The sequence below is a fragment of the Macaca thibetana genome, chromosome 17, assembly GCF_024542745.1.
Source record: "Macaca thibetana thibetana isolate TM-01 chromosome 17, ASM2454274v1, whole genome shotgun sequence".
Classification (NCBI taxonomy): Eukaryota; Metazoa; Chordata; class Mammalia; order Primates; family Cercopithecidae; genus Macaca; species Macaca thibetana.
Window position 1 is genome coordinate 5,483,885 of NC_065594.1, and position 27,004 is coordinate 5,510,888.

Consider the following 27,004-nt stretch of genomic DNA (forward strand, 5'->3'; position numbering starts at 1 on the left):
TGGGCTCCTCGGCAGACTTCCAGTTCTTTGCGGGGTGGGGGTGACTGTTGACGTGCATGATCCAGGTCTGGTCTGTGGCACTCAGGATGCCTCCGGGCTGTGGAGATGGAACCCGGGCCATGCATGGAGACTGTGAATGCTCCGCCACTTCCCGAGCCTCTGCCTCCACCAAAGGGCATTTGGCTGTGGCCTGAGAGGGGAACGGCCTGTCTTTCCCAGCTGTGTCGAGTCTCTATGCCATGTTCTTTTTGTCTTTTCCTCTCAATACAGAGCCAAGCACACCTGCAAAAAGACATTGCTGGAGGAGGTGCAGGAGCTGGAAACCAAGTCTCGAGTCCTGGGAAAAGCGGTGCTGCGGGATAGCAATGGAAAGAGGTGGGGAAACTCCGTCCCAGTCCGCACAGAACGCATGTTCTCCCGGCCCTTTTCCCTTCTTCCTTCCTGTGTTTCTTTTTCTCATCATGGTTTTCGATGGGAGCACAGTATGCTCAGGTTTAAGAATTTTGGTTATTCTCAGATTTAAATCACACTCTCTCAGTGACCACGTGAAACCTAAATCTCTGGAAGTCTCCAGGTAAGACTGGGGGTTTTACTGGGGTTAGAGGTGAACTAAATAACCCATGTGCAGAAAGTCGACGTTGTGGCCAATTATCTCACGGTGGAAGAGTCCAGGGTTAGCAGTATTACCACTGAGGAGTTAAAGCCAGGCCTTTGGATTTCTTTTTTTTTTTTTTTTTTTTTTTTTTTGAGACGGAGTCTCGCTCTCTTGCCCGGGCTGGAGTGGAGTGGCCAGATCTCAGCTCACTGCAAGCTCCGCCTCCCGGGTTCACACCATTCTCCTGCCTCAGCCTCCCGAGTAGCTGGGACTACAGGCGCCGCCACCTCGCCCGGCTAGTTTTTTGTATTTTTTAGTAGAGACGGGGTTTCACCGTGTTAGCCAGGATGGTCTCGATCTCCTGACCTCATGATCCGCCCGCCTCGGCCTCCCAAAGTGCTGGGATTACAGGCTTGTGCCACCGCGCCCGGCCAGGCCTTTGGGTTTCAAACCCAAGTATCCTACCCAAGGATGAGTATCTACGGTGAAGGTTTGCGTGTGAAATAATGCACGTTGTTATTCATGTAAACCTTGTCACATTCCACTTCAGCAGATCTACATGGGGGAGTAGTTTTTAGTGTTAACATTTTCTGCTGGGGGGTGAAAGGAATTGTGTGAACTCCTGGAACTGACACTGCTGCTTGCTCGCCTAATTCCTCCTGAACGTGAGCCTGCCCTTCCCCACAAGGAACAGCTGGGCCTGAGCATAGTTTTTGTTTCATCACAAGACGTTAAAATGTCGTTAGAGTGCATTCTGTTAAAATCTATGTACCATCAAGGGAAATTTCTCTGGGCCTAAGAACAATTTGCAGGGTACTTGAAAGCCATTGTTCTATTAAGGACATGGAATAGCTATAACATTCTGAGTACAACTCTCCTATAAATGCTTGGAAGGAAATCAGTAACTGTTAATGAAACAAACATCAAGAAATCAAATACTTACAGAGATCCTGACTTTGTGTTTTGCTTTATATTGTGTTTATTTGCACCATCTTTTAGAGCAATGAAGACAAAGCAATTTTTTTTTGTTAAAGAGAATGCAAATATTTTGAGAGGCTTTCAAAATACGATTTCAAACAGATTTTAGGAAAGGGATGATGGCATAGAGTTGAAGTTGTGGTTTTGTATTTATTTAAGAGTTATTTTTTAGTCAGTTTATCCAGCATTCATTTTATAGCAGCTATGCTAGTCCACTTCTGGTCCTAAATCTCTGTGGGCTCTCCATTTTCTATGGAATGAAGTTCAGAATTCCAGGCAGACAAGTTCAGAACAATACCCTGTGTGAACCTGACTTCACGCCTTTGCTCGTGCTCTGTCCACAGTCTGAAGTGCGCTCACATTTCTTTCTGTCACATATTCAGGAGTCAGAGACATCAGTCTTGTTGACATCAGTCAACAGGACGAAAAGCACTGTCTTCCATAAGCTTAAGTTTGTGAATACATGGGGATGGGGGCTGATTTTACTGCAGATGTACATGTAACCACTATGCGTGGTTGAGGCTTGTTCAGGGCTGTTCTATCCATCAGACAGCCGAGGCGTAGGGCTCAGAACCTGTTCGAGTTTCAGGAACCTACCATGCTCTTTGAGACTTGAAAAAAAAAAAACATATTCATAGGCTCCAAAAGTTAGGGAGCAGGAAATTAATTTCGTTTCTGCATAATGAAATTAATAAATATTTAAAACCCTGTAAAATGCATATCCCTCTTAACCGTTAAGTTTAGTAAGCACAGTAAGTTTATTATCCTTAGAAACAACTTGCAGCCTCTCTTATATCTCAAGTTACACAATGATTGCTCAGGGGGCGTAAGTCATTTCTAAATAAAATGAAAATTTCAGAGCAAAATTCTCAAACTCCTTTCAAACATTTTACAGGAAAACATTACATACAATGTGGTGTGAGAATGTGCTTTAGCGTGTTTGTTCTGATGTGAGGAGGGGTCATCTGGCTGGAGCAATCGAGAAAGGCTTCATGTTGGAGATGGACGAACAACAGGCCTTTGAGGATGGGAGGGTCTTGAATGGACAGAACTGCCGAGAATCTGATTTGGACAGAGGGAGTGGCACATGCCAAGGCTCAGGTCCAACACTGTGTGCAGGGACCAACCACCCAGTTTGGAGGGCCACGTGCATTGTGCAGAGATACGGAACCTGCGTTTGAATTCTGGCTTTGCAACCTACCGGTGAGGCCTTGTGCAGGATATTTCATATGTTGAGATTGTCTCTTCATCTGTCATAGAAGAAGGCTAATATTTTCTTTGGGGGATTAGGGTTCGTGAAACATGTACAATGCAGCATATTGCCTGACCCATCTCGGGTGCGTAAAAGGTCAGGGCTCACCTTCACTTTGGCAGGAGAGTCATGAGCTGTCAGCCTTGAATTGTATTGATGGGAGTCGTGGGCTGTCAGCCTTGAAAGAGTGTGTGAGCCCATTTTTGCTTGTTGTTGATCAAACGAATGTTATTTTTACAATTCACTGATCCTGTTCAAAATTCACTTTTAAACGTTCAAATGGATATCAGAAAATAAGAGTTTAAATGTGGCTTCCTACCTTCTACATTTAAAAGTCTTATTTTCTGGTTCCTTGTAAATGTCACTTTGTAGTTCATGTGATGGTGTGTGAGTGTGTGCGTGTGCACACGTGCGTGGGTGGGTCTGCATGCTCCCACTTGGTTGCACCGTTTCCTTTTCTTCTATCCCAGCATCTTACTTTACCCTGGAATTCCTAGCCAGAACATAGTTTGGGGACTCTGCAGCTCATCCTCCTCAGTAACCTCCTCCCATCTGTTTTTCTCACTTCTGATTGCTCACAGATTTTCTGGGTGGTCCATCTGCAAACTAAATGATGGTGGCGTGCCGCTCTCTGCACGGAGACTGTGCTGTCCTGCTTGGCCTCCTGAGCTGCCTCACAATTGTTCTTTTACCACCTTTGCTTTCTTCTTTCACACCTGCTTAGATTCCTGAGGGGTGGAGGGCAGAGGCTTCTTCTCCAGCTCTGTCCTCCCTTCTAAAGATCTTATAGACCCCGCCTCTTTGAGGGGTCCTGAGTGTTTTTGTCTCTTCTCACCCCTCCCTGTTCCTTCTTTCCTACCCTCCTCTGATCTGTCAGCTGATTTGTGTATCTCTCTAGCTGTTACCCGCACAGGAAGCTCTGTCAATATTTGCTGACTGACTGGCTGGCAATACCAAAGTCTAGTGCGGTGGTAGTGAGGAAAGGACAGTGACTTCAGCGCCAGATGAGTTGACACACTGGCGCCTGGTGTGTCAGCTCGTGTGTCACATGTGCACAAAGTGGCCACAGAGAGATGCTGTCAGTCACCGGGCCTCCAGGGAGGGACAGTTTATCTCATTGCTTAAGAGTACAGCTAACATAGACTCACACATGGAGAGGCATTTGTGATGTAAGATTAGCAAATCCTATCCTTGCAAAGATGCACAGGCCAGGAGCCCGTCCTCCCTGAAGCCCGCCGTCTCTCCTGCCGTCCTGTGCCAGCCAAGCCGGGGCACCCCTGGGGGTCCTCAGCATCCCTAACCCCAGGGGCTTACTCAGCTCAGTCCTGACAGCATTGCTTAGGGCCCCTTAAGGGACATTCTGCCAGGTTCTGAAACCCAGGTCCAAGTCACTGGCAAATGTTCTAGCAGTTTTTCTTAGGAATGTAATCACAGGAAGTAGAACAAAAAAAGTCTTTCTGCATTAATCTTTTTAGAAAACCCTCTTGTGCCAAATTCACAATTACAATTTTGAAATTGTAGCCAGGGATTCTAAGTTTCTCTCTGCGCCTTGTATTCATTCAATAAAATATTTTCATCCAACATTTTGTTGAACTTGTCTAAGCCCCATACGTTTATACTATTTTGATAAAGTTAAATTGTCATGAACACGCTTCTGCACTTTCTCATTAGTAAATCTTGTCTCCCAGAATCAACCTGTGGAATTGATACTTTAATAAGCCTGTTCTCATGAAGAAGCAGATAATGAGAAAGGGTGAGATGAGGGAATTAGATATCCAAAAGCAGAGTGAAGAAAGTGCTTTAGGGAGTAAATAAAAATGTGTGTCTTGATTTTAGTTTGTTCTTCTTGAAGGATTGTTTTTCACGATGTGGTGTTTGTGCACCTCATAGACACTGGACACATGCGACGATTTGGGTTGATCCGAATACCTTTTCCCAAACTCTTCCCAGTAATCCCTACCCGGGGAAGCAGGAAGCCCTCGTACCGCACAAGAAATAGTCTACCCTGCATATCGTTATTCTGAGTGTCTCAACAACGAGGAGCTAAATGGAAGAAAATTCCTCGTCTTTAATGTCTTGGTAATATCTTTCCCTTCTTTATTCCTGAAGTGTAAGCCATGCAAATTTCTTTCCTGGTGAAAGAAAATCTATCTTTGGCCACTCACCTTTACAGATATAACATAAACCGATGACAGCAGGTAAGATGACAGACTTTTGTTCCTTAATGTATTTTGGAGTGAGATAAGCGGTTGCCCCGTAATATTTTAGGTACAATGGCAAGCAAGAAAGAAAAGGGGGAATATATTTGTTGAAAACATCTAGTTTTTGAGGTATGCGTAGCCTGAATAAACAAGGAGAGCTTGTTCTATTTCTAGATCGCCTTTCACTGCCTTCATCCCAGTTGGTGGGAGTGGGGTGGGAGTGGGGTGGGGTGGGCCCGGGGCTGGTTTTCTCCATTGTCAAGGGCAAACAGACCCAACTGCTGCCCCTGCCTTCGCCAGGAAGGCGGTGGATTATCTTCCCCTTAAGTGCTTTCCCTGGGTGTAGCTTACGCTGTGACTTTGGTGAAGGTAGCTGTGTGGCTGGTCTTAAACCTTCTGGCGAGCCATCGCCTCGTCTCCCTTCAGTTTTGTGTTCTGTGAACATGTGTGCATGGCCCTGTGACCCAGGGTAATCTGGACGGCCCATCACCGCCAGGGAATTCAGGAGGGAAACCTGACTCTCTCCTCCGCCCAGGCGCCGCGGCCGCTTGCTCTGCGGCTTCCATTTCATCCAGGCTGCCTCTAAACAGACAGGGCCCTGGTCACAGCCTTGGACAGGTGGCCAGGGATCCTAATGGAGCTCTCTCTGCCGAAGAATAGGGACGGAGCCTGAAGCACAGCAGCAGGATTTCAAACAAACCCAAGATTGTTCCTCCACTCCAGGCAGTGCTCTCGAGTGCTCCTTTGAAAACCAGTCGTATTAAAGAAACTAAACAACACAAACTCCCCAATGCATTCTGAGTGAGTACTCAACTCAGAAATACCTGCCATGCTTTGATCTTTAACGGAAATCCTTTGATCTTTAAAACAGCATTGAGAAAGCTGTTTGGAATCATCACACCTCTAAGTCAAAACCAGTCCCACTGCCAGGCTGAACGTGACGCTGAGCCAGCCTGAGGCAGGAGGGACGCTGGCCTTTTGCATGGGACTACGACGTTGCCTGCTTTAGGACGCTGTCACTTCAGGAAATCGGTTTTCTCACAGTACTGGCCGTTGGCAGTGCACGTGTGGTGCGTCTTCCTTTTGCTTTCGCCCCACCTCTCCCACGCTTTCCTCCTAAAATACCTATTATTGGCTTTTTGCTAGCCAAAAGGATAGGAAATTAGGGCATCATTTCAGCAAACCTCTCCAGGCCAGGTGGCAAATGTCTGCTTCCAGCACCTGGTGGAGATTTATTTTCCTTCCAGCTGCATTTTTTCCACGACTCTGTCATGAAGCAGAGAAACGAGTGCAGACGGTGAAGACGGACGACCTGAGCTGGGCTCTAGCTTAGCTGTGTGGCCTTGGCTGGGTTATTCACTTCTCTGAACTTCAGTTTTCTCATCATACATTTGCTTGGAGGTTTAAATAAATAATGCAGATTAGGGCCAGGCGCGGTGGCTCACGCCTGTAATCCCAGCACTTCGGGAGCCCGAGACCGGCGGATCACGAGGTCAGGAGATCGAGACCATCCTGGCTAACACGGTGAAACCCCGTCTCTACTAAAAAATACAAAAAACTAGCCAGGCAAGGTGGCGGGCGCCTGTAGTCCCAGCTACTCGGGAGGCTGAGGCAGGAGAATGGCGTGAACCCGGGAGGCGGAGCTTGCAGTGAGCTGAGATCCGGCCACTGCACTCCAGCCTGGGCGACAGAGCGAGACTCCGTCTCAAAATAAATAAATAAATAATGCAGATTAAATCTATAGCATATGTAGATGTTCAGGAAGCGTCCCCTAACTGAAAAGCTGCATAACAAGTACATTTCACTGGCCATGTTCACCATCTAACATGTGAGCCTGGGGAAGATGCCAATACAGCAGGCTCTCCGAGTTGCCTCGTCGGGGTGCGCCCCCGAGTCTGAGGTAAAAGGGAGAATCTAACAGAATCCCAGGCACGTGGGAGCGGTGTGGACGATCGGTCATGGTGAATGTTGGATGGGGGCTCGGGGGAAACTCTAGTGAGTTCTGAATCTTGTGGTCTCCTCAAGACAGCCTTTGGATTACGGCTTCAAGGAGCTCCTCTTTGTGAAGAGGACAGTGTAGCCAGCCCAGGCTGTCCCTTCTGCCCCAGGGTCTCCGGCCGGCCTGCCCTGTCCATCTGAGCTGCGGTCTGTCGGTACCGTCTATGCCGGCCCTCACCACTCCTCCCAATAACCAGCCCTTCCTGCAGCGTCTCCTGCTCCATCGGGATGAATTGTTCCCACACTGCAGACTCCCTCTTGGTGTCCGCACTGTCCCCTCGTGTCCTGAGCATCCCTGGGTGCCAGGTCTCGACGTCTTCCCAGCATCTGTGCAGTTGTCCCCCCGGTCCCCTGCTGTGGTGCCCGTCCCTCTTCACCCACCGTCCCACAGCTGAGGACATCCTTTGTGAAGCGCAGCCTCATCATGCCACCTTCTGCCCTCAGCCCACCACCTGCTGAGCCAGTGCAGACCAGAGCCACAGTGATTTCCGCCTCTGCTTCTCTTCTGACGTGTACGACCTTCAGCCTCCACCTCCCCTGTCCTCCCCACACTGTGCCCTTCTGTGGTTGACGCTACCCTTGGCCCTTCTTGATTGACTGGTTTTATGTGACAGTGTCGCACTGTGTCCCAAGCACTGGACCACGTATGGGCTACTCAGGGGCAGCAAGACAGGCCTTGTCCTGGGAACAAATGCCGTCCACCTCAGGACACACTCTCTGATGTCACCAGCTTCCCTGCTGTGCTGATGGCAGCCTGGGCTTCCCTTAAAACACTCATTTTACAAGTTTTATTTTCATTCTTCAAATATTCAAGCATATACGGTGGTAGGGAGATGAGCACAATAAGGTCTTATGAAATCATTGCCCAGATCCAATCATTATCAAGATTCTGCTTCATCTCGCCCCTTCTGCTCAGAGCCTTTCTTTCCAGAAACATAAAGCGAATCCCAGGCATCACGACAGTCCACCTACGCTTTAGGGGGCATCTCTAAACATTCCACGAGACTTTATAACATATGTGATACACAACATGCTTGTTCATGTTATTAAATGTGAAAGTCCAGTCCCCATGCTCACATCTAACCAGTGAATAATAATTCCTTGGTGTCAAACACCCAGTCCATAAAAAGACTCTCTGGATGCCTCAGCCCTGCCTTTTTCGGATTGGTTGATTGGTGTTAGGATCTGGGCAAGGTTCACACATAACATTTGGTTTCTGTGTTCCTCAAGTTCCTCCGAATCTGGAGAACCTTCTCTTGTTTTTTTGTTTTGTTTTTAAGATACAGGGCCCCATTAGGTTGCCCAAGCTGGGCTTGAGTTCCTGGACTTGCTCCATCTTCCTGCCTCAGCCTCCCAAGTAGCTGGGATTACAGGGAAGTGCCACCATGCCGAGACCTGTCTTCCTGGTTTTTAATGCCATGGATTTATTCATTATGCTCCACTGTAGTTTTTTTTTGTTTGTTTGTTTGTTTGTTTGTTTTTAATCATAACACTGATCCCCACATGCAGCAAATGAAAGTTTCCTCATGTGCAGAAAAGGTGATGAGGACTCAGAGAGATGGAGTCACGTCTGCTCATTGTCCTCATGTGTCACCCAACTAAAGAGAGGCAAACCGGCATCTTCTTACTTCAGGCCTCTTTCCACCAAGCCAAGACATGGAGAGCCACCCAAATGCTTGCATTTGCAATTACGTCTTTATTAGAGAGACTGGAAAGCCACGGAGCCCCCAGACAGACCAGGAGGGGTGCTAACCTTCTGGCAGGGTCTGATGAAGAGGGTCACAGTCTGCTGGCTGATGAAGCTTCGTGCAGAGTCCGAGGAAGCTAGAGAATTGTAGTTGCACGTTGTTGACTTTTAGATCCCTCCATGTAGGAAGAACATGGACCAAGCAGAGAAATCATACCCACCCCCCCCCCAAGAAATGCTGAAGCCAAACCAGTGGACAAATTCAGAGCAAATACAGGGAAAGGAGTGCGTGAGAGAGGCTCATTTTGTTTGTTTGTTTGTTTGTTTGTTTGAGATGGAGTCTCGCTCTATTGCCCAGGCTGGAGTGCAGTGGCGCGACCTTGGCTCACGCAACCTCTGCCTCCCGGGTTCAAGCAATTCTGTGCCTCAGCCTCCTGAGTAGCTGAGATTACAGTTGCCCACCACCACGCCCGGCTAATTTTTGTATTTTTTGTAGAGACGGGGTTTCACCTTCTTGGCCAGGCTGGTCTTGAACTCCTGACCCTATGATCCCCGCCCCCCCCCCCCCCCCCCCCCCCCCCCCCCCCCGCCAGCCTCCCAAAGTGCTAGGATTCAAGGCTTGAACTACGGCTCCCAGCCGTGGCTCACGTTTTGATATGGCTCAGAAAAGAGAAGCCTTGCTAAAGAAGCCAATTTCCACCCACAGTCACCTTCATGGAGCCTAGTATGGTCTATGAAAGAAATTAATTGAATGCATTTAATCTTGTAGAGCGAAGAACCTTGGGCAAAGCCTAATGCCGCAAACATTTTAGTTGAGACAACAGCAAGAGTTCTTAGGAGAACAGCTGGAGAGCCAAGGACGCTCCCAGGCAAAGCCAGTGGAAGCTCTCGCCTTGCTGACAAATACTCGGGACAGGTCAGGAAATGCATTAGTGGAACAAAGGGAGTGAATGGGGCAGGAAATTACCGAAAGGCTGCCCGCGTGACCCAGCCGGGCTTCTGGGGACTGTTTGCATCCACAGGAAGGAGAGGAGGAGGCAAATAAACTCTTCAGAAAGTAAAACACCTCATTAGCATTTAGTTAATGCCTAAGCTGCCTGTGTCAACTAAAAATAATTGATTCTCTGTTATTTTAAGAATGTTAAATTCCAAGAGCCTGTTGTTGTTGTTGTTCTTATGGACCGATGTTTAATAATTAGAAATTTTTAAAATTAAATACCAGATGTTATTTATTATTAAGCTTCTTGTTCAGCTTTAAAACGGTGCTACAGCTGTATCAGAAATCTAATGAGGAGCTTAGCTGCTTGCTCAGTGCTGTGATGAAGAGTGCGGCATCTTTAGGAAATGCCTGGAGAGAAAATGGGAAGACGTGTCCTCGTGAGGGAGGGAGGTAAGCCTGGAGGAACCATCGGTGTTAGTGGTTTGCTGGTAACACAGCCTCAGGCTGTATTTCCACGATGACTTGAGTACATTTCCTTTTTTGAATTATGACTTAAATTAGTTCCATGTCAACTTTCTGTATTTGCCAACAAGACTTTTCTTCAAGAACCATTTTTACTGATGAATTTATTGTCCGTTCCGAACAAAACTAGTGTGGACAGCTCGCTGTTTCCCTTTTTAAGTGGTAAGGAAATATTTTAATCCCTTTTGGGGAAAAATAGTTTTATTTAACCCACTTGAGCAGCAACAGAAACATTTAAAGGCAGAGTTGCAAAAAAAAGAAAAAAAATTGCCGTTGTATAGGTCGCGTAATTTGAATAGTGACATTATACATTCCAGGCAGGGATTAGTTCTTCAGGAGGGTCTGGGATCTCTTTGCTAATCGCTTTTCTCCTGCGTTATCGGTGAGTTGTTTGCTTTTCCCTTGGGCTTCCCGTTTTGCCTACCTCCAACTGTGACTGATCTCTGAGAGTAAGACATTCCAGCCTGAAAACAAACAGGCAGGTTCACCCAATCTGAAACTGAGTTACAAGTTAGATGTTATCTGAGAATAACCGGATTCTACTGTTCATTTCTTGACTAACCTCTCCCTAAGTTCTGACAAAGGCGTAGAGAAGAAGTGTAGACTCCCAGGCACCCCAGCATTCAGGGTTAAAATGACTTTGTAGTGCATCTGAGAGAACTGCTGGATCCCCGGGACGTACTGGACTGTTAGAGGGGGAAAGAAGCCTGGGGAGAAATGCTGGGTGTTTTCCAGTCATATTTGATGGCTGCTTTTGCACACTACAGCACACAGCGTGTCCTCCCAGGCCCCTGACGTGGTCTCTGTGGTAAGGTACACTAGTTCTGTGTCTAGAGCCAGCCCTTGGAAAGCCAGTCAAGGTCCCGTTAGATCACGGGTGAATGACATCATTGACCTTGTGGTTGAGAGGAACGTGGAGAATATGTAAAAGTTATCAGTAAGAGATGGTCATTGTAGCAGGAATCACTGCATTTAGCAATAGATGTGTTGGATTTTTGGAGACGTTTCTCTGTTAACAGGAGCAGAAAAAAAAATTATTCTTGGGTTTAAAAAAACCTGGCATGGGTCTCAGGCTGGTGTCCCTAAGAGGAAATTCTTCTGTAGACCAGGACACGTGATTGACTGTCACACAGCCTGGATTGTTAGTGATTCAGTGAGTCCCAGTTAAGTCTTCCTTTTCTAATAGGGCAGTGATAATATGATTATTCAGTGTTTATTCTCTTTCTCTGGCAATTAGGATTGGCTCAAGGCCCCTTAGGTGGTGGTAATTGGGACTTCACAGTCACTAATGAGTAAACATGTTGGCCTCATAGCAAATAGAACCAGTGATTGGCCTAATGTGGGGCGAGTCATTTATGTATCCATGCAACTGACATTTATTAAAAGCGGAGGAAGTGCCAGGCCGGACCCCGGCCTAGAATAAGAGAGGGAATTCCTACTGCGTTAGGGCTCACCTGGTAGTGGGAGACAGAGAGTGGTGGCTCTTAGGAGGAAAATGAAGCAGACGACATAATGGGCAGTGAATGGCTGGGCTGGAGCAGTCAGGGAAGCCTCCTAAGATGACAGTGTCAGGGAAGAAAAAAGTAATGTCTTTTCCTCATGCATTACAAGGCTCATGGCTGACACTCCTGTAACAACAGAGTAATCAGAGAAAAGCATAACAGACTGACTTGTCAAAGTTTTATGCGATATGGGAGCCTTCAGAAGTGAAGACCCAAAGACCCAGGGAAAAACGTATGTATTTTTATGCCAATGAAAAACGGACAGTCATGCGAAAAGGTGATTGGACAAAAAGGGGGTAATTTATCAAGCGTGGGGAACTCAGCAAGACCTGTCTGTTGGGACTGCGGGCCCCTCTCTGCAGCCCTCTTTCCCGCTCGGGGTGGGGCAGGACCGCTCCGGAACGCAGACCTCCTCTCAGGGGAGCTCCTTCATGACCATGCTTCCCACTGAAGGGTAGGGAGGGTCAGAGCAACCCTCTTGCTTCTGAGGCCCTCTCAGTCTCCTTCAGTTCACAGTGCTCATGATCATGTTTTCCGAGCCATGACAATCTTTAAACTGAGACCTAAACAGGCACTCAACCAAGAGAGGGTCTGGGGAAGGAACGTTCCAGGCCCCAAAATTTGATAGGAAGGCCTGCAGGGGGAGTGGGAGAGACGCTCGGTGTGACCAGTGCCTGGGAAATGCATGACAAAGTCATCTAAGAGATCTAAGAGGCAGCAGGAGCCAGATCACACGGGCGTTTGTGAGCAAGGCATTGAATTGTAGCCACCAGGAAACATTTCCGTGGGAGGAGTTTAAGCAAGGAACATACATGACACAAATTTTTAGAATGTGTGATTGCCATAGCACTTAAAAGCCATAAAATCCCATTCTCAGATTTAAAAACTGAGTAAAATCTCTAGCCAGGCACAGTGGCACGCACCTGTATTCCCAGCTACTCAAGAGGCTGAGGCAGGAGGATCACCTGAGTCCAGGAGTTTGAGGCTGCGGTGAACCGTGATTACACCTGTGAACAGCCACTGCACTCCAGCCTGGGCAACACAGCAAGACCTGGTTTCTAAAAATAAAAAGTTAAGTAAAACCTCAATACTGTATATAAAACATACACAAAATATTTGTTAGGATGAATTTGTGATGTGTGTTCAAGTTAAGACATTTATTGTTTTAAAGTCAATTAGCGTTAGCAATGAGGTGATTTTTCAAAATGATAAAAATTAGAAGTGAGTGTTAGGGAAGACAGTTTCCCTTATATCATCTCTGTATTTAGTTTACTTTTGCTTTGTTTTGGGTTGTGTTGAGAAAAGCCTTGAGGGATAAAGATTAGTTGCCGAGTTTGTGTTTTCATAGTTTGCCTTGTGACCTCAGACTTTCTCATTTTTGTTCTTGATTATATTTAACTGTTGCTTAAATATACAAGTCATATAAAGAAAGAACCAACAGTTTGTGTACATGCTCTCTCTGAAATCAAAATAGCCTCGTGTGATGATTGTTCTCTTCTTATGTGACTGACTTATGCAGACAGGAACATGGATCAGGTAATATACTTTGTGAGAATGAGCTAGTTGCCAGTATTATTTTATGTGAGCGGACACGTAAGAATGCTTGTTTGAAAAATAGCAATATGTAATTACAATTACTAATTACTAATCAGTGACCTATTTGTAAGACCAAAAATAAGAACCTTTATTTAATCTGAGATCCTGACAGAAGCAAGTTAACTTGAAAATATCTGTGGATTTCAATATATTAAGATTTTATGTGTATTATATGAAACAATTCATATGTTCTTATACTAATTAAATATGTTTTAAAAATATTCAATGTATGAAAAATGCACTTTAAAAACCAGTGGCTGAAAGAATAGTAAACAGCACTGTAACCCTAAAAGCTTGCATTAACTTTATATTTTAATTTAGTCACAACATCCAGATGCATACGTTCTTCAAAAAATGTGAGGTCTTTCTTAAGAATAGACAGTTTTGAGAGAGTAAGGCACATTTAATTATTTAATATTATACATTTACTTTTGGAACATAAAATGAGGAATTTAAAATGTTAATGATTTTAAAGGTATAATTTAAGAGTTTTACATGTCCTCACTGAGTTTACTGATAAATACAACTTTTCATTACTAGTGGAATCAAAAATTTTTAGTTCTCCCATATCTATTTTTTTGGCTGGTTCATCAGAAATTCCCAAAGATCTTAGATGGGAGAAATTTTAGATTCTTAAGGTATTTCTAGAATGATGGTGGTTTTGTTTCTCAAAGCATTGATCTGTCGCCCAGACCTTTTGCCCTTCTTGCTCTGTCTCACCTATTCAAAAAGCACTTGCTTTTTAAAAAAGAACTGAGGACAGGAACCGGCTGAATACACTTTTGTCATATGGAACTTTGGGCTTATTGTCTAAGCTATCATCTTTTCACCATCCTCACAAATCTGTTGAAAACTGAAGACTTGTCCAAGTTGTCACAGACTGGAGACAAATTCCTTTTGCATGTTCCCAATTTATGCACAGTGCCTTTCACATGATGCAGAAGATTGCAGACATGAAAGCACTCAAAAGCAGAGAGACACCGGGGCTGGGTCGGACACAAGCTTGCTGCCATGTCGCTGCACAAACTGGTTGTACTCTGTGATCAAACATCTAAAGATATTCTGTGCACTGGAGCATCTGAGACACAATGACATTTCAAAATAAAACCCAAGTGAGCTTTCGTATTTGATAACCCGGAGAAATGCAGTGGCCACACATTTCTGCTCCATTTTGGCCTCTGCTTCTTGGACCCATACACTATGTGATTGCAGTGCGGCCAGCTGGAGATAACATTTCTGCTGTGTCCTCAAGGTTTTTCACTTTAGTTTCTTTGATACTTGGAAATGGAAATACACCTATGCCCTCAAAAACAATTTATTAATCTTTGTAACTGGACAGTTTTGCAAGGAATATCTACAAAGTGCACCATTTGATTCCGGGTAAATAAATTTCTTTCTATGGATCTTCAGGCAATTCTTCCATTAGGCGTAGCAGACATCCTCATCTACGTGCCTCAGATTCTCTGTTCTTTGTGTTCCGTATAGGATGTCTTTTTCTTCTTCCTTTTTATGTAATATTCTCAAAGGATATAACCACGTCATTCCATCAAGTTTACTTCGTTTGTGTCAATGTATTATTCTTGCATTTGCTTCTTTCTGGAACACAGCAGTTTATACCATGCATAGGTTTCATGTTTTCTGACTTTAGTTCTTTGGTAGCTCTGTTAGAGTGAGTCCAACTTATGACATAATTAGCAATGTTGTGTAGGCTCTGGGACGCACCTTCTGTGTGTTTGCTTTGATTTTCTGTGCTGCCTTCATGACAGTGTCCCCAGAAAATAATTTTACATTCCTAAAAACTGATATATATTCAGCAACATTTCTCATTCACTTACACGATGAAGAACAACAGCAAAAGAAAATGAAGTTACAACAGCACATGAAAAACCAGATCATAGAGTTAGCAGTAGAGTTTGTATTTGTTCCCCCAAAACTTTGTTCGCCCACCTGAGAGCAGCACCGAACATAATGCACCCGTTTTTGTCTTCTACAAACCATTACCCATTGACATTCTAATCCTTAAAAAAAATCACACATAATACCTGCTGAGCAAGTAGCATTATAAGTTTTTTTAAATGCCTGTGAGTAGGCATATCCTATTGTAGAGAATCATGTTCTAAAAGTAGATTTCCTTTAGAGAACTTTGGTGAGTTTTCTTCTTAATCTTCAGGGGTCAACTTGGATCAAACTAGGGCTTCTGAGAATTTTCCAGGCATGGTTCCTCTCCTGTAGTTGTTAACTGAAAGACGTATTTATTGTCATCCTTTATGGCGATGCGAATCCAGGCAAAAGCACGTATCAAACCCTTACGATTTGCCAGAGGTCAAGCGAAGCAGCGAAGAAACAGAGAAACAGTAAGGTAATGATGACAAATGGTAGACACAGAATGAGAACACAATGTGAAAAGCATTTTAATAAAGCGATGAGTGACATTCCAGAGAGCCCAGGGAAGATTAGAATTACAGAGCAGGTAGTGAAGCAGGGGACGAGAATGACACAGCTGATGTAAAGAGTTATCTGGAGCTGGGGTGCAGTGGCTCACACCTGTCATCCAAGCACTTTGGGAGGCCGAGGCAGGAGAGAGACTTGAGGCCAGGAGTTCAAGACTAGCCTAGACAACATAAGGAGACCCCCATCTCTACAAAAGTTTTTTTAAAAATTAGCCAGGTGTGGTGGTACGTGCCTGTGGTCCCAGTTACTTAAGAGGCTGAGGCATGGGGATCGTTTGAGCCCAGGAGTTCCAGGCTGCAGTGAGCCATGATCACACCACTGCACTCCAGCCTCGGTGACAGAGCAAGAAACCGTCTCAGAAAAAAAGAAAAAAAAAAGTTATCTGGGAATAATGAAAAGTTTGGTATGATGAGGCTGAGAGTCCAGAAAGGTGCTAAGAGGGTAGGTTGGGGCTGGGCCTGGTGGCTCATGCATATAATCCCAGCACTTTGGGAGACGAAGGCAGTCAGATCACTTGAGGTCAGGAGTTCAAGACCAGCCTGGTCAACATGGTGAAGCCCTGCCTCTACTAAAAATACAAAAATTAGCCAAGTGGTGGCACACACCTGTAATCCCAGCTACTTGGGAGGCTGAGGCACAAAAATTGCTTGACCCGGGAGGTGGAGCCTGGCCAACAGAGTGAGACTCCATCTCAAAAACAAAAAGAGGTTAGGTTGGATAAGTAAGTGAAGGCCAAATCATAAGACCTGTGATGAAGTTGAGGCTGTATTCTGTAAGCCACGGAGAGTCATCAAAAGCCTCACTTGTAAGAACTAGTTATTGAATGAGAGCCTGTGAGTAGAGAACATTTGCCACTTGGCCTTTGCTTTATCAAGATCTTGGCAGCATGACCATGCAGAAACAAAGGGATGTGTCACCAGGATTCCTCTCTCATGCAGGGCTGTGTTAGGACACACATATTTCGTTAGAGATTGTTTGGAAAGTCACCTCTCACCCCCACTCTAGAACAATTTACATTAGAGAAAGGTTTTCTTACACTGGCCTCACACACACCCTTTGGAGGAGAAATGAAAAGCTGTAGGTTAACAACCGTCTTACACATAAGAATGGAGGAACCAAATGTGCAAATTTAGAATGACATTACATTGGGCTGACCGTAAAGTACCCTCCATCCCCAGAGCACTGCTAATGCGGAGAATGTGGTTTGTTATACAAGACCTACTGGGTAGCTGTTTATTTAGTAGAAATAGTGTATGCTGGTTACAAGAATGGAAAAGAGAATAAAACTAAAATTACTATTATCAATTACATCCAAAAGGCACACAAAAAAATAACCACAAGGTGTATATCTCAAGGTGAGAATGCCAAAATAAAGAGCCAAGTTCGTTCTTTCTTCTCCATCTCCTTTCAGTTCATTCTCCCTGCTGTCGCCCCACGCATATACTCATGCTTCCTTAAAGTCTGTCCTTGGGCCAGTGGTTCTTAAATAACTCTTATGTCAATAGAGGATGCTTTCAGTTGCCAATACCAGAGACCCCACTTCAAACTTATCTTCAGGATTGGAGAAGCACCTAGCTTGTTTAATTGGAACGTCCTGCTCAGGGGCAGTCGTGGTCAATCGATCCCTCGCCAGAATGTTATCAGAGACCCACCAGTCTCCTTCCATCTTTTCACTTTGCCCCCAGTGCTTTATACTGAGTCTGGTCCATGGCCCTTGTGGAAATAACAGGAAGGTGACCCAAAGTAATGGGGACTATGGGCATCCTTGTTCACCAGTGGAGAGGGGGTGTTTGCCCCTGACAACCAACTGACCAAAGTTACTGTTCGCCTTGCCGGGACCACCCTGAGCCAATCCCTACAGTCCGGGAAATACCACGGTGAATTGGTTTAGACTTGGATTACCAAAACCCATCCGTGTAGGAAGATTGGGGCGGGGGTGTCACTGTGGCTATACATGCTCTTCAACAAGGAGGGAAGAAATGGATGTCGGAGAGAATATTCACATGTCTCCTTCAGGCCTCTGAGAGTCTCATAAGAGCAATGTGCTATCTCCCTGTGCATTCATTTTGCATTTGATTTTTAGAGGATTCACTAACCCACTGAGGACTGTCATTCTTTTTTTTTTTCTTCAGCTTCATTGAGGTATAATTGACAAATAAAAATTGTATATATTCGAGGTGTACAACAGATGGTTTGCTATATGTGTACGTTGGGAAATGATTGCCACGACCAAGCTAAATAACTTATCCATCACTTCACAGTTACCCTCACGTGTGTGGAGAGAACACTTAAGATCTACTCACAGCACATTTCAAGTATACCAATACATTGTTATTAACTATAATCACCGTGCTGTACATTAGCTCTCCAGAACTTACTCATCTTAAAACTGAAAGGTTATACCTTTGGCCAACTTCTTACTATTTTTCTCACTTCTCAACCCCTGGTAACCACCCTTCTCCTCTTTGTTTCTGAGTTTGACTTTTTATAGATTCACATACAAATCAGATCTTGCAGTGTTTGTCTTTCTGTGCCTGGCTTATTTGGCCTAATGTAATGTCTTCCAGGTTCGTCCTTGTTGTCACCAATGGCAAGATTTCGTGTTTTATAGCTGAATAGTATTCCATTGTGGATTTGTACCACATTTTCTTTATCCATTCCTCCGTTGATGGACACATAGGTTGATTCCGTATCTTGGTTGTTGTAAATGATGCTGCAGTGAACATGGCAATGCAGATGTCACTTCAGCATACTGATGTTATCTCCTCTGGATGTATATACCCAGTATTGGGATTGCTGGGTCATATGACCATTCTATATTTTTGAATTTTTTGAGGAATCTCCATACTGTTTTCCATAATGGCTACACCATTTTACATTCCTACCAAGACTGTAAAGAATAAGGACCATTATTTACCTTAGAAAAGCATTGCTTCCCAGAGGCAGAGGTGCACCTCATTCCTAGATTTCAGCATTCTCCGGTACTGTTTATCCATTCAGGAGGAACTGCAGTCATCAGACACTGGAGATAAATTGCGGTTTTAAGCTTTTACTTCATAATTTTTACAGATGATCTAGAGACAGGCCAAGTAATAATTTGTAAATAATTGATTTTAAACATTCAGCTCATTCTTTAAAAAACTCATAGCCCCAATTTTTTTTTTTCCATTGAGAAAGGACAGGGAAATGTGGCTTCCAGCTCCTGCGCCCCGGATGTTGTTATATTTTACCATGTCTTTCACATCATCCTCCCATCGTTGCTTACCGTCCATCTTTTCGTAGACGGCGAGGTACCACGAGAAAGGTAATTTAGCCAGACCTGTCGGGACAGCCTCACTTCGTGGAGCCCAGGCGAAGTTTTCCAATAACAGCTGTTCTCCCAACTGGAACATACCCACAAGCAGCAATGCCGCCAGTCATCTCATGTTGCGGTTTTAAAAGAAAGGGTTTGCCAGAAGTACTGGGCAGGTTTAGCAGCTGTTCTGCCTGGAAGAAGGAAAGGTTCTTGACCTGTGAAGGACCCTTTGGCATTGTCTATGTGCTGATCAGTTTTAAGTAAACCCTGCACTGAAGCAATGAAGAAAGACACTGGCCAAGTCAGCATGCCGTTGCCTCACTCCCCATCACCACCATGAAGCCTCCTCTTTAAACACAAGGCCCAGAGAGGATCCAAGATGTTGCCAAGACCATCTGTAGCCACCAGCCACGCACGGGTGGGGTCATGTTTCTTAGCCCACAGCAACACAGATGATAGGCCTGGGTCTTGATCTGGACAGCCTTCACACAGCACCAGATAACCGAGTGCTAATTTTCCTTTCCATTTACCTTCAATCTCAACAGTAACACAACTAAAAATAAAAAAGGCACCGTGGAATGGGTCCCGTTTGTTCCACAAAGAACTTTTCCCCAGGTGTGGCCTCCCTTGAAAAATGGCTGCACTTTTGGCTTTCTTTGTGTGACTGACTTGCAAATCCATTAGTCACATTCACCTTTGGCTAAAGACTATGGGATAGTTTATTTATTTTGGATGATGCAGGATTTTTCAAGAGATGTTTTCATATATTTAGCCCAACTGCTTGACCAGAAGAAACAAAGTCATAAGTATCTATACAGGATTACAGAAAATGAAATTGTAGCTCCAGCTACAAAGCAGCTCAGCCAGTTCATGGAGACTTGTCACAGGTTGGCGACTGAGAAGGGTCTGCCAGAAACACTTGTATGTCCAGGTCCAGCTAAGCATATGCATGTCAGCCTCAGCCGCTGGGGTCCCCGCCTGGTCCTGTGGCATCACGTGGCTCAGATGGCGTCTTCGCTGTGAGTGTGGAGACACTGGGCACCAGCACCTGCACAGGCAGATGGTGAAAGGCCTCAACTCTCTAGTAATGAGGATGGCAGCCATATGCTTTCTCATGCATCCAGCTCAGCCTCCAACCTACAATACCATAATGATGACATGTGGGAAAGTCTAGATCCCATGCCACATGCCAGTTAAAATACACGCACTGGAAAAGGGAGGGGAGCTCCGCTGCATACACATGACTTTTTTTCTATGGCCTTTTCTGCATCTACCCAGGACTTCATTGGTAATACTGCCTCCCTCCATGTGGGATGAGGTGGGAGAAGGATGACAGGAAAATACTTCCACCCGTTTGCTGTGGCAGGGCTAGACTCCAAAGTGCCCAGGACTGCTAATTCATTCACCCCTTCGTGACAGCTTATTTACCCACACCCCACCTTATTTCGAAAAGGACTCCAAGTAGCTCAAGAAAGGAATAAAGAGCTATAGTTAAAAAATAATTTCTCCAAGTCCTCTGGCTCTCTCCATGGGCTGGGCTGAACTTTGAGTGACTCACCCATGGTCTGAAGTCCAAGAAACAAATACCCTAGGCTGAGATCTGGAGACTGTTCTATTTGCAGTTCTTACGGAGGGAGTTACTGTGTTCTCCACTGATTGGGCAGTGTGTTTTCCCAGGGAGACAGCATGAAGCAGGCACCTGCATCCACTTTATTCTTTTCCTCTTTGTGAGTCTTGCATGGGCCGTCAGCCTGTTTGTGAACTGTGGCAGGACATGGAGGTCAGCCTGTGCCAAGCACCTTGAACCCTCATTATCTTTAATTAGTGTTTAGGAGGTTAATCGGTGGCGAAGCTCATCTTTGTTTAATTACTCCAACAATTCAGTCGGGGAGTCCTTGTAGCCAGCTTTGAATTCTTCTGTTTGTTTGGATGCTTATTTGAATTTGTAAAGTTGGATGTTTATTGCCCAGACCTAGACCCTGTATGCGTTGAAGAAAGTGTTAGGAAAAGAGGAGAGACAAGTATGGGGAAGGTTATTTTTATTGCAATTAATTTGCAGCCTAATGAGCCCAGAACGTTTGCAGTTTTAAAAGTGCGTCACAGTCACGTGAGAGATACCAATAATTCAAACTCGATGCAAATCTTTTTAAGCTCCAGTGAGCACATTTGTTTTATTTTTCATACAAGGATAAATTCACATTCAAATAATTAGTTGATTAAAACATATTATTAGGTCTCTACTCCATGTCTTGACATATTAGGTGCTTTGTCCAGTCACATTTAATTTTCAGTGTTGTACATAATAAAGCTATCAACCTTGGGAAATTATATTCCAGCCCAAAGGCTTTCTTCAGAAACTCTCCTTAATACCTGGCCGACATTTCCTTTTCTTTCTTTTCTAGCACCTTATGCTCATTCTCTCCTCTGTTTCTTTTCAGTGACGACCAGACGCTTTAAAGATGATCTGTATTTACCTTTTTATAAGGATCCTTCCCACCCTCCATTGCTTTCCTTCCTCCTCACTTCCACCTACTTGTTCCTTAAATGCGGCCGTTGTTCTCATGCTTCACGGAAGGGTGAACTTTGGCTGAAGTCATGATTTCCACTCAACAGGACAGTAAGTCTCAGCCACATTGTGCCTCTGTCTGCAAAGTGTCCACTGCTCTTTGGCAAAGTTAGGATGTAGCCTTGGTTATCCTTTGGCCCTGGAGATGGTGTTGTTAACAAAGCAGCTCCCTTAGAGCGGGTTTTAGAGGGTCAGCAGGCCAGCGCCTCCCTTCCCGTTCCAGGAAGAAGCGGAATCTCAGACATGGTTTCAGGGAGGTGCCCCCAGGAGCCTCTGGCAGGAGAAAGGCCTTGTGGCCCTGCCATTTCCATCTTTGTCTTTGCTTTTGTACTTTGGCCCAGCCTGTGTTGACTCTTTCATCTCTTTGCTGCTTCAGTCCTTCAACAAATAGTTTTTGAGCATCCACTGTGTACCAGGCACTGTTTTGGGTGCCAAGCATATAACTGTTAAAAAAAAAAAAAAAAGGCAAAATTCCTGCCCTCATAGAACTTACATTCTAGTGAGGAACACAGACAGTACACACAAACGATGTCGTGAAAAGTATGACACGGAAAAGCCAAGCTAGATGTGGGTGCAGACCGTGATGAGGGGAGGGTTTCTGGGAAGCTGGTCGGGGGAGTCTGGTCCGAGTGAACTGAGGGGGAGAGACTTGTCCATGGGAAGAACATCCCAGGCTGAGGGAAAGCACATGCAAAGGCCCTGAGGCAGGAAACCGGAGTGATCCGGGAACTTGCAAGGACAGCCATTTGGCTGGAGCAGAGGGAGGGAGGGAAGCACAGTAGGAAATAGCATCGGGAGGAAGCCAGCGTCCTTGCGTTTACTGTATGATTCTGAGTAGGTAAGCAGCATGGTCCTGTTTGTGGATGTAGAATTTTAACAGAACTTTCTGCTTATAAAGCTGCATCTTTGTGGTTAACTCAGTGCTTCCCTGCTATAGTATGTTTTCTCCATTTCCCAAATGCCCCTATTTGTAAATGCACAGAGCCTAGACTATCCTTCACTTGGTTTGTGACACCCAGGCCTTTTCAACCCGTGGCACGGCATTTCGCTTGGGGCCTCTCCAGGTCAGCCAGGTGCCCTGCTAATTTATCTGTTCCTAGCAGCCCCGTGACTCCAACCTGACCTTTTCATAGGCTTGCCGACAGGACCACGGAGCTCAGCCTTGCAAGTCGTGGAATGAGGTAATGGTTTCCATATGTGCCGGGGCTGTCATTCAAATTCTTTGCCTGCTCAGCTAATGAGGTCAGAATGGCTCTGCCTGCAGTGGACAGCCTCTCCCTCGGCTAGTGTGCCTGCAGGAGATGCTGGAGGAAGTCTCCCCACCCACTTTCAAGGAAGCTTGGCGAGATAGCATTGCTCTGTGCTGCTCACAAAGGGATAACTGCAGAAACACATGAAATAAAAGGGAATAGAAGGGAAGAGACAGACTGGCTTTTATTATTTAAACCTTTTATTTGGAGATAATTGTGGCTTCATAGGCAGTTGTAAAAAATAATAGAAAGCTCGCATGTACCCTTGACTCAGTTTCTTTAATGGTAACATCTTACACAAGTATAGTGTCACAACCGGGAAACTGACATTGACACGGTCAACACAAAACACCCATCACCACAAGAACCGCTTCCCCCCCACCCTACCATTGTGCTTTTACAGCTACCCCTACTTTCTACTCACTCCTTAACTCCTGGCAACCATTGATCTGTTCTCCACTTCTGTGATTTTTGTCATTTCAAGAATGGCATATACGTGGAATCGTATAACGTGGAACCTTTTGTTAGTGACATTTTCTCTCAGCATAATTCTCTGGCGTTTCATCCAGGTTGTTGCATGTGTCCGTGGTTTCTTCCTGTTTACTGCTGAGTAATATTCCACCTCACACATGTACCACACTTTGCTTAACCATTCACCCGTTGAAGGAGATCTGGATTTCCAGTTTTTGCTCTTATAAATAAAACTAGTACAAACATTTGTTTACTGGCTTTTATGTCAATATTAGGTCTTAATTTTTCTTGGATAAATGTCCAGGAGTACAATAGCTGGGTTTATAGTAGATTCATATTTAGTTTTAGTTTTAGTTTTAGTTTTTTTTTTTTTTTTCAATAACAACCATGTATTTAGCTCATGATTCTGTGGGTTGACAGTTTGGGCTGCACATTAGTGGAGGGTTACCTGATTTGTGTGTGTGAGAGACATAATTCAAACACATAAACTTCACCATTTTAAAGTGTATAATTCAGTGGTTTTTAGTGTTTTCACAAGGCTGTGGTATGTTTGGTTTTTAAACAAACTGCCAAGCTGTTATTCAGAGTGGGCATACCATTTTATATTTTCATCATGATGCATGAGTGATCTAGTTTTTCTATGTCCTTGCCAGCCATTCAGTGCTGTCTTTTTTTTTTTTTTTTTTAATTTTAGCCATTGGGATTGCTGTTTAGTGATCTCTCTTTGTGGTTTTAGTCTGCATTTTCCTAATGGTTAATGATGTTGAACATCTTTTCATGTGTTTATTTGCCAACTGTAGTCTCTCTGGTGAAACATCTTTTCATGGCTTTTGACCATTTTCTAATTGGATTCTTTGTTTTGTTTTGTTTTATATTGAGTTTTGAGAGTTATTTATATATTCTAGATATTAGTTCTTTATGAGACATATGGCTTACAAATATTTTCTCCCATTCTGTACCTTGTTCTTTCAGCTTCGTAATAGGGTCTTTCATAGAAGAAAAGTTAATTTTAGTGAAGTCCAAATATCAGTTTTTCTTTGTGAATTGTTTTTGGTGTCAAGTCTAAGAGAACTCTGCTTAACCCTAGATTTCAAAGATACTCTCCTACTTTTTTTCCTAAAAGTTGTATAGTTTTATATTTTACTTTCAAGTATGTATGTTGAGTTAATTTTTGTGTAAGGTATGAGGCTTAGATCAATGTTCTTTGTTTTCTGTGCATATATAGTTGCTCCAGCACCATTTGTCAAAAAGGCTTTCTTCCACTGAATTGCTTTTGCACCTTCATCAAAAATCAGATGGGTATGTTTATGTGGGTCTGTTTCTGGGTTCTGTCTTCTATTCTATTCATCTGTTTATTTGGATGGCACGCTGTCTTGCTTATTGTAACTATATCATAAATCTTGAAGTCAGATACACTGATTTCTTCCATTTCATTCTTCTTTTCCAAAATTTTAACAATTGTTCTTTTACCTTTCCATATATACTTTTTGGAATAGTCTTATCTGTAACTACAAAAAATGGTTGAGATTTTGACAGGAATTGCTTTAAATCTGTATATCAGTTTGGGGAGAATTAACATCTTTACTATGCTGTGTTTTCCAATCCATGAAAATGGCAAGTCTCTCCATTTGTTTAGATTTTCTTTAATTTCTTTCATCAGCATTGTGTAGCTTTTAGCACACAAATTTCGTATTGTGCTCTGTTTATGCCTCAGTATTTCATATATTTTTGAACAATCACAAATTGCATTGTATTTTAAATTTTTAGGATCTGTGTGTTCATTGATAATACATAGAAATACAACTGATTTTTGTATGTTGATCTTACATCATGTAACTTTGATGAACTAACTTATTAGTACTAGGAGTTTTATATCCATACAGAAATGTATATACATATTTATGTATGCATATGTCCATACAGAAATATATATACATATTTATGTGTGCATATATATGTATTTCTTGGGATTTTCCAGACAATCATGTCATCTGCAAATAGCTACAATTTTATTACTTCCTTTCTGGTCCCTGTATTTTTTATTTCCTTTTCCTGTGTTATTGCACTAGCTAGAACTTCTAGCACTGTGTTGAATAAAAGTGGTGAAAATGGTCATCCTTGCCTTGTTCCCAGTATTTGGGGGAAAGCATTTAACTTTCTATCATAAAGTGTGGTGCTGGCTGCAGGTTTTTTTGTAGATGCTCTTTGTCAAGTTGGGGGAGTTGTTTTCTTAATTTGCTAAGAGATTTTTTGTCTGTTTTTAACTCATGAATGGGTGTTGAATTTTGTAAAATGCTTTATCTTCATGAACTGATAGGATTGTGGTTTTTTTTTTTCCTCGTTAGCCTGTTAACATGGTAGATTACATTGATTTCTGATTATTGAACCATCCTTGTATCTCTGTAATCTCCACTTGGTTGTGTTGTGTAATTCTTGTTATATGTTTATGAATTGCACTTACTAATGTCAGGTTTTTTGCATCTATGTTTGTAAGGTACATTGGACTGGGGCTTTCTTTTTTTGTAATGTCTTTGTATGGACTGGTATGGTATAACAATGGCTTCATAAATAAATTGGGAAGTGCCCTTTCCTTTTCTGTTTTCTGGAAGAGATTATGTAGAACTGGTGGTAAGTCTTTAAACTTTTGGTAAAATTCTCCAGTGAGGCCATATAAATTCAATTTCCTTAATATTTAGAGAGCTATTACAATTATTTCAAATTGTGTGATTTTTGGTAGTCTTGTTTTTCGAGGAATTGGTCCATTTCATCTGGTTTGTCAAATATATGTGTAGAATTGTTTCTAGTATCCCACAGTTATCTTTTTGATATCTGCAAGGTCTGAGTAATATCTCACTTAATTCCTAATATTGGTAATGTGTGTCTTCTCTTTTTTTTTCTTTGTAAGTATTGCTAGAGGTTTGTTAATTTTATTGTTCTTTTCAAATAAGCTCTTTATTGACTTTTTTATTGTTTCTCTGTTTTTAACCCATCAATTTTTATTCTTTGATTTCCTTCCTTCTGCTTGCTTTGGGTTTATTTTGCTCTTCTTTTCTAGTTTCTTCATGTGAGAACTTGGAATTTTTTTATTTTTTTAATATATAGATGAACTGCTGTGAATTTCCGTCTCAGCACTGTTTTAACTGTGTACACAAATTTTAGTGTATTTTCTTTTTCATTTAGTTCAGTAATTTTTAGATTTGTCTTAAGGCTTTTTCTTTATCCCTTATTATTTGGAAGTGTGTTATTAATTTCCAAGTGTTTGAAGATTTTTCTGTTATCTTTTTTATTTCTAGTTTGATTCCATTGTGTTTGTAACATGTATTGTGTATAACTTTTAAGTGTGTTGAAGTTTGTTTGATGGCCCAGAATATTCTATTTCTTGTTATATATTCCATGTGCACATGGAAAGAATGTGCATTCTGTTGTTATTAGGTAGAGTGTGCCGTGAATATATCCTGTTGGTTGATGGTGTTCGGCAGTTCTTTAAATTTTATTGATGATTTTCAGTTTGTGCTACCCATTGTTGAACGAGGGATATTGAAAAATTCAACTATAATTGTGAATTTGCCTATTTCTTCTTTCAATTCTATCAGTTTTAGCTTCACATATTTTGCAGCCCTGTTACTTGGTGCATAGACATTTAGGATTGCTATGTATTCTGAATGGATTGATCCTTTTGTCATTACATGATGTTCTTCAT

General features: G+C 43.3%; 1 protein-coding gene across 2 annotated transcripts in view; it reads left to right on the forward strand.

Annotated features, from left to right (window-relative positions):
- The window catches only part of ATP8A2 (ATPase phospholipid transporting 8A2), a 653,147-nt gene that overhangs the window by 596,684 nt on the left and 29,459 nt on the right, over positions 1-27,004 (forward strand). For both annotated transcript variants that reach the window (XM_050766819.1, XM_050766821.1), the window contains one exon: positions 271-375. In XM_050766819.1, the coding sequence (XP_050622776.1) occupies positions 271-375 (105 nt within the window). The remainder of the gene's footprint in view (positions 1-270; positions 376-27,004) is intronic.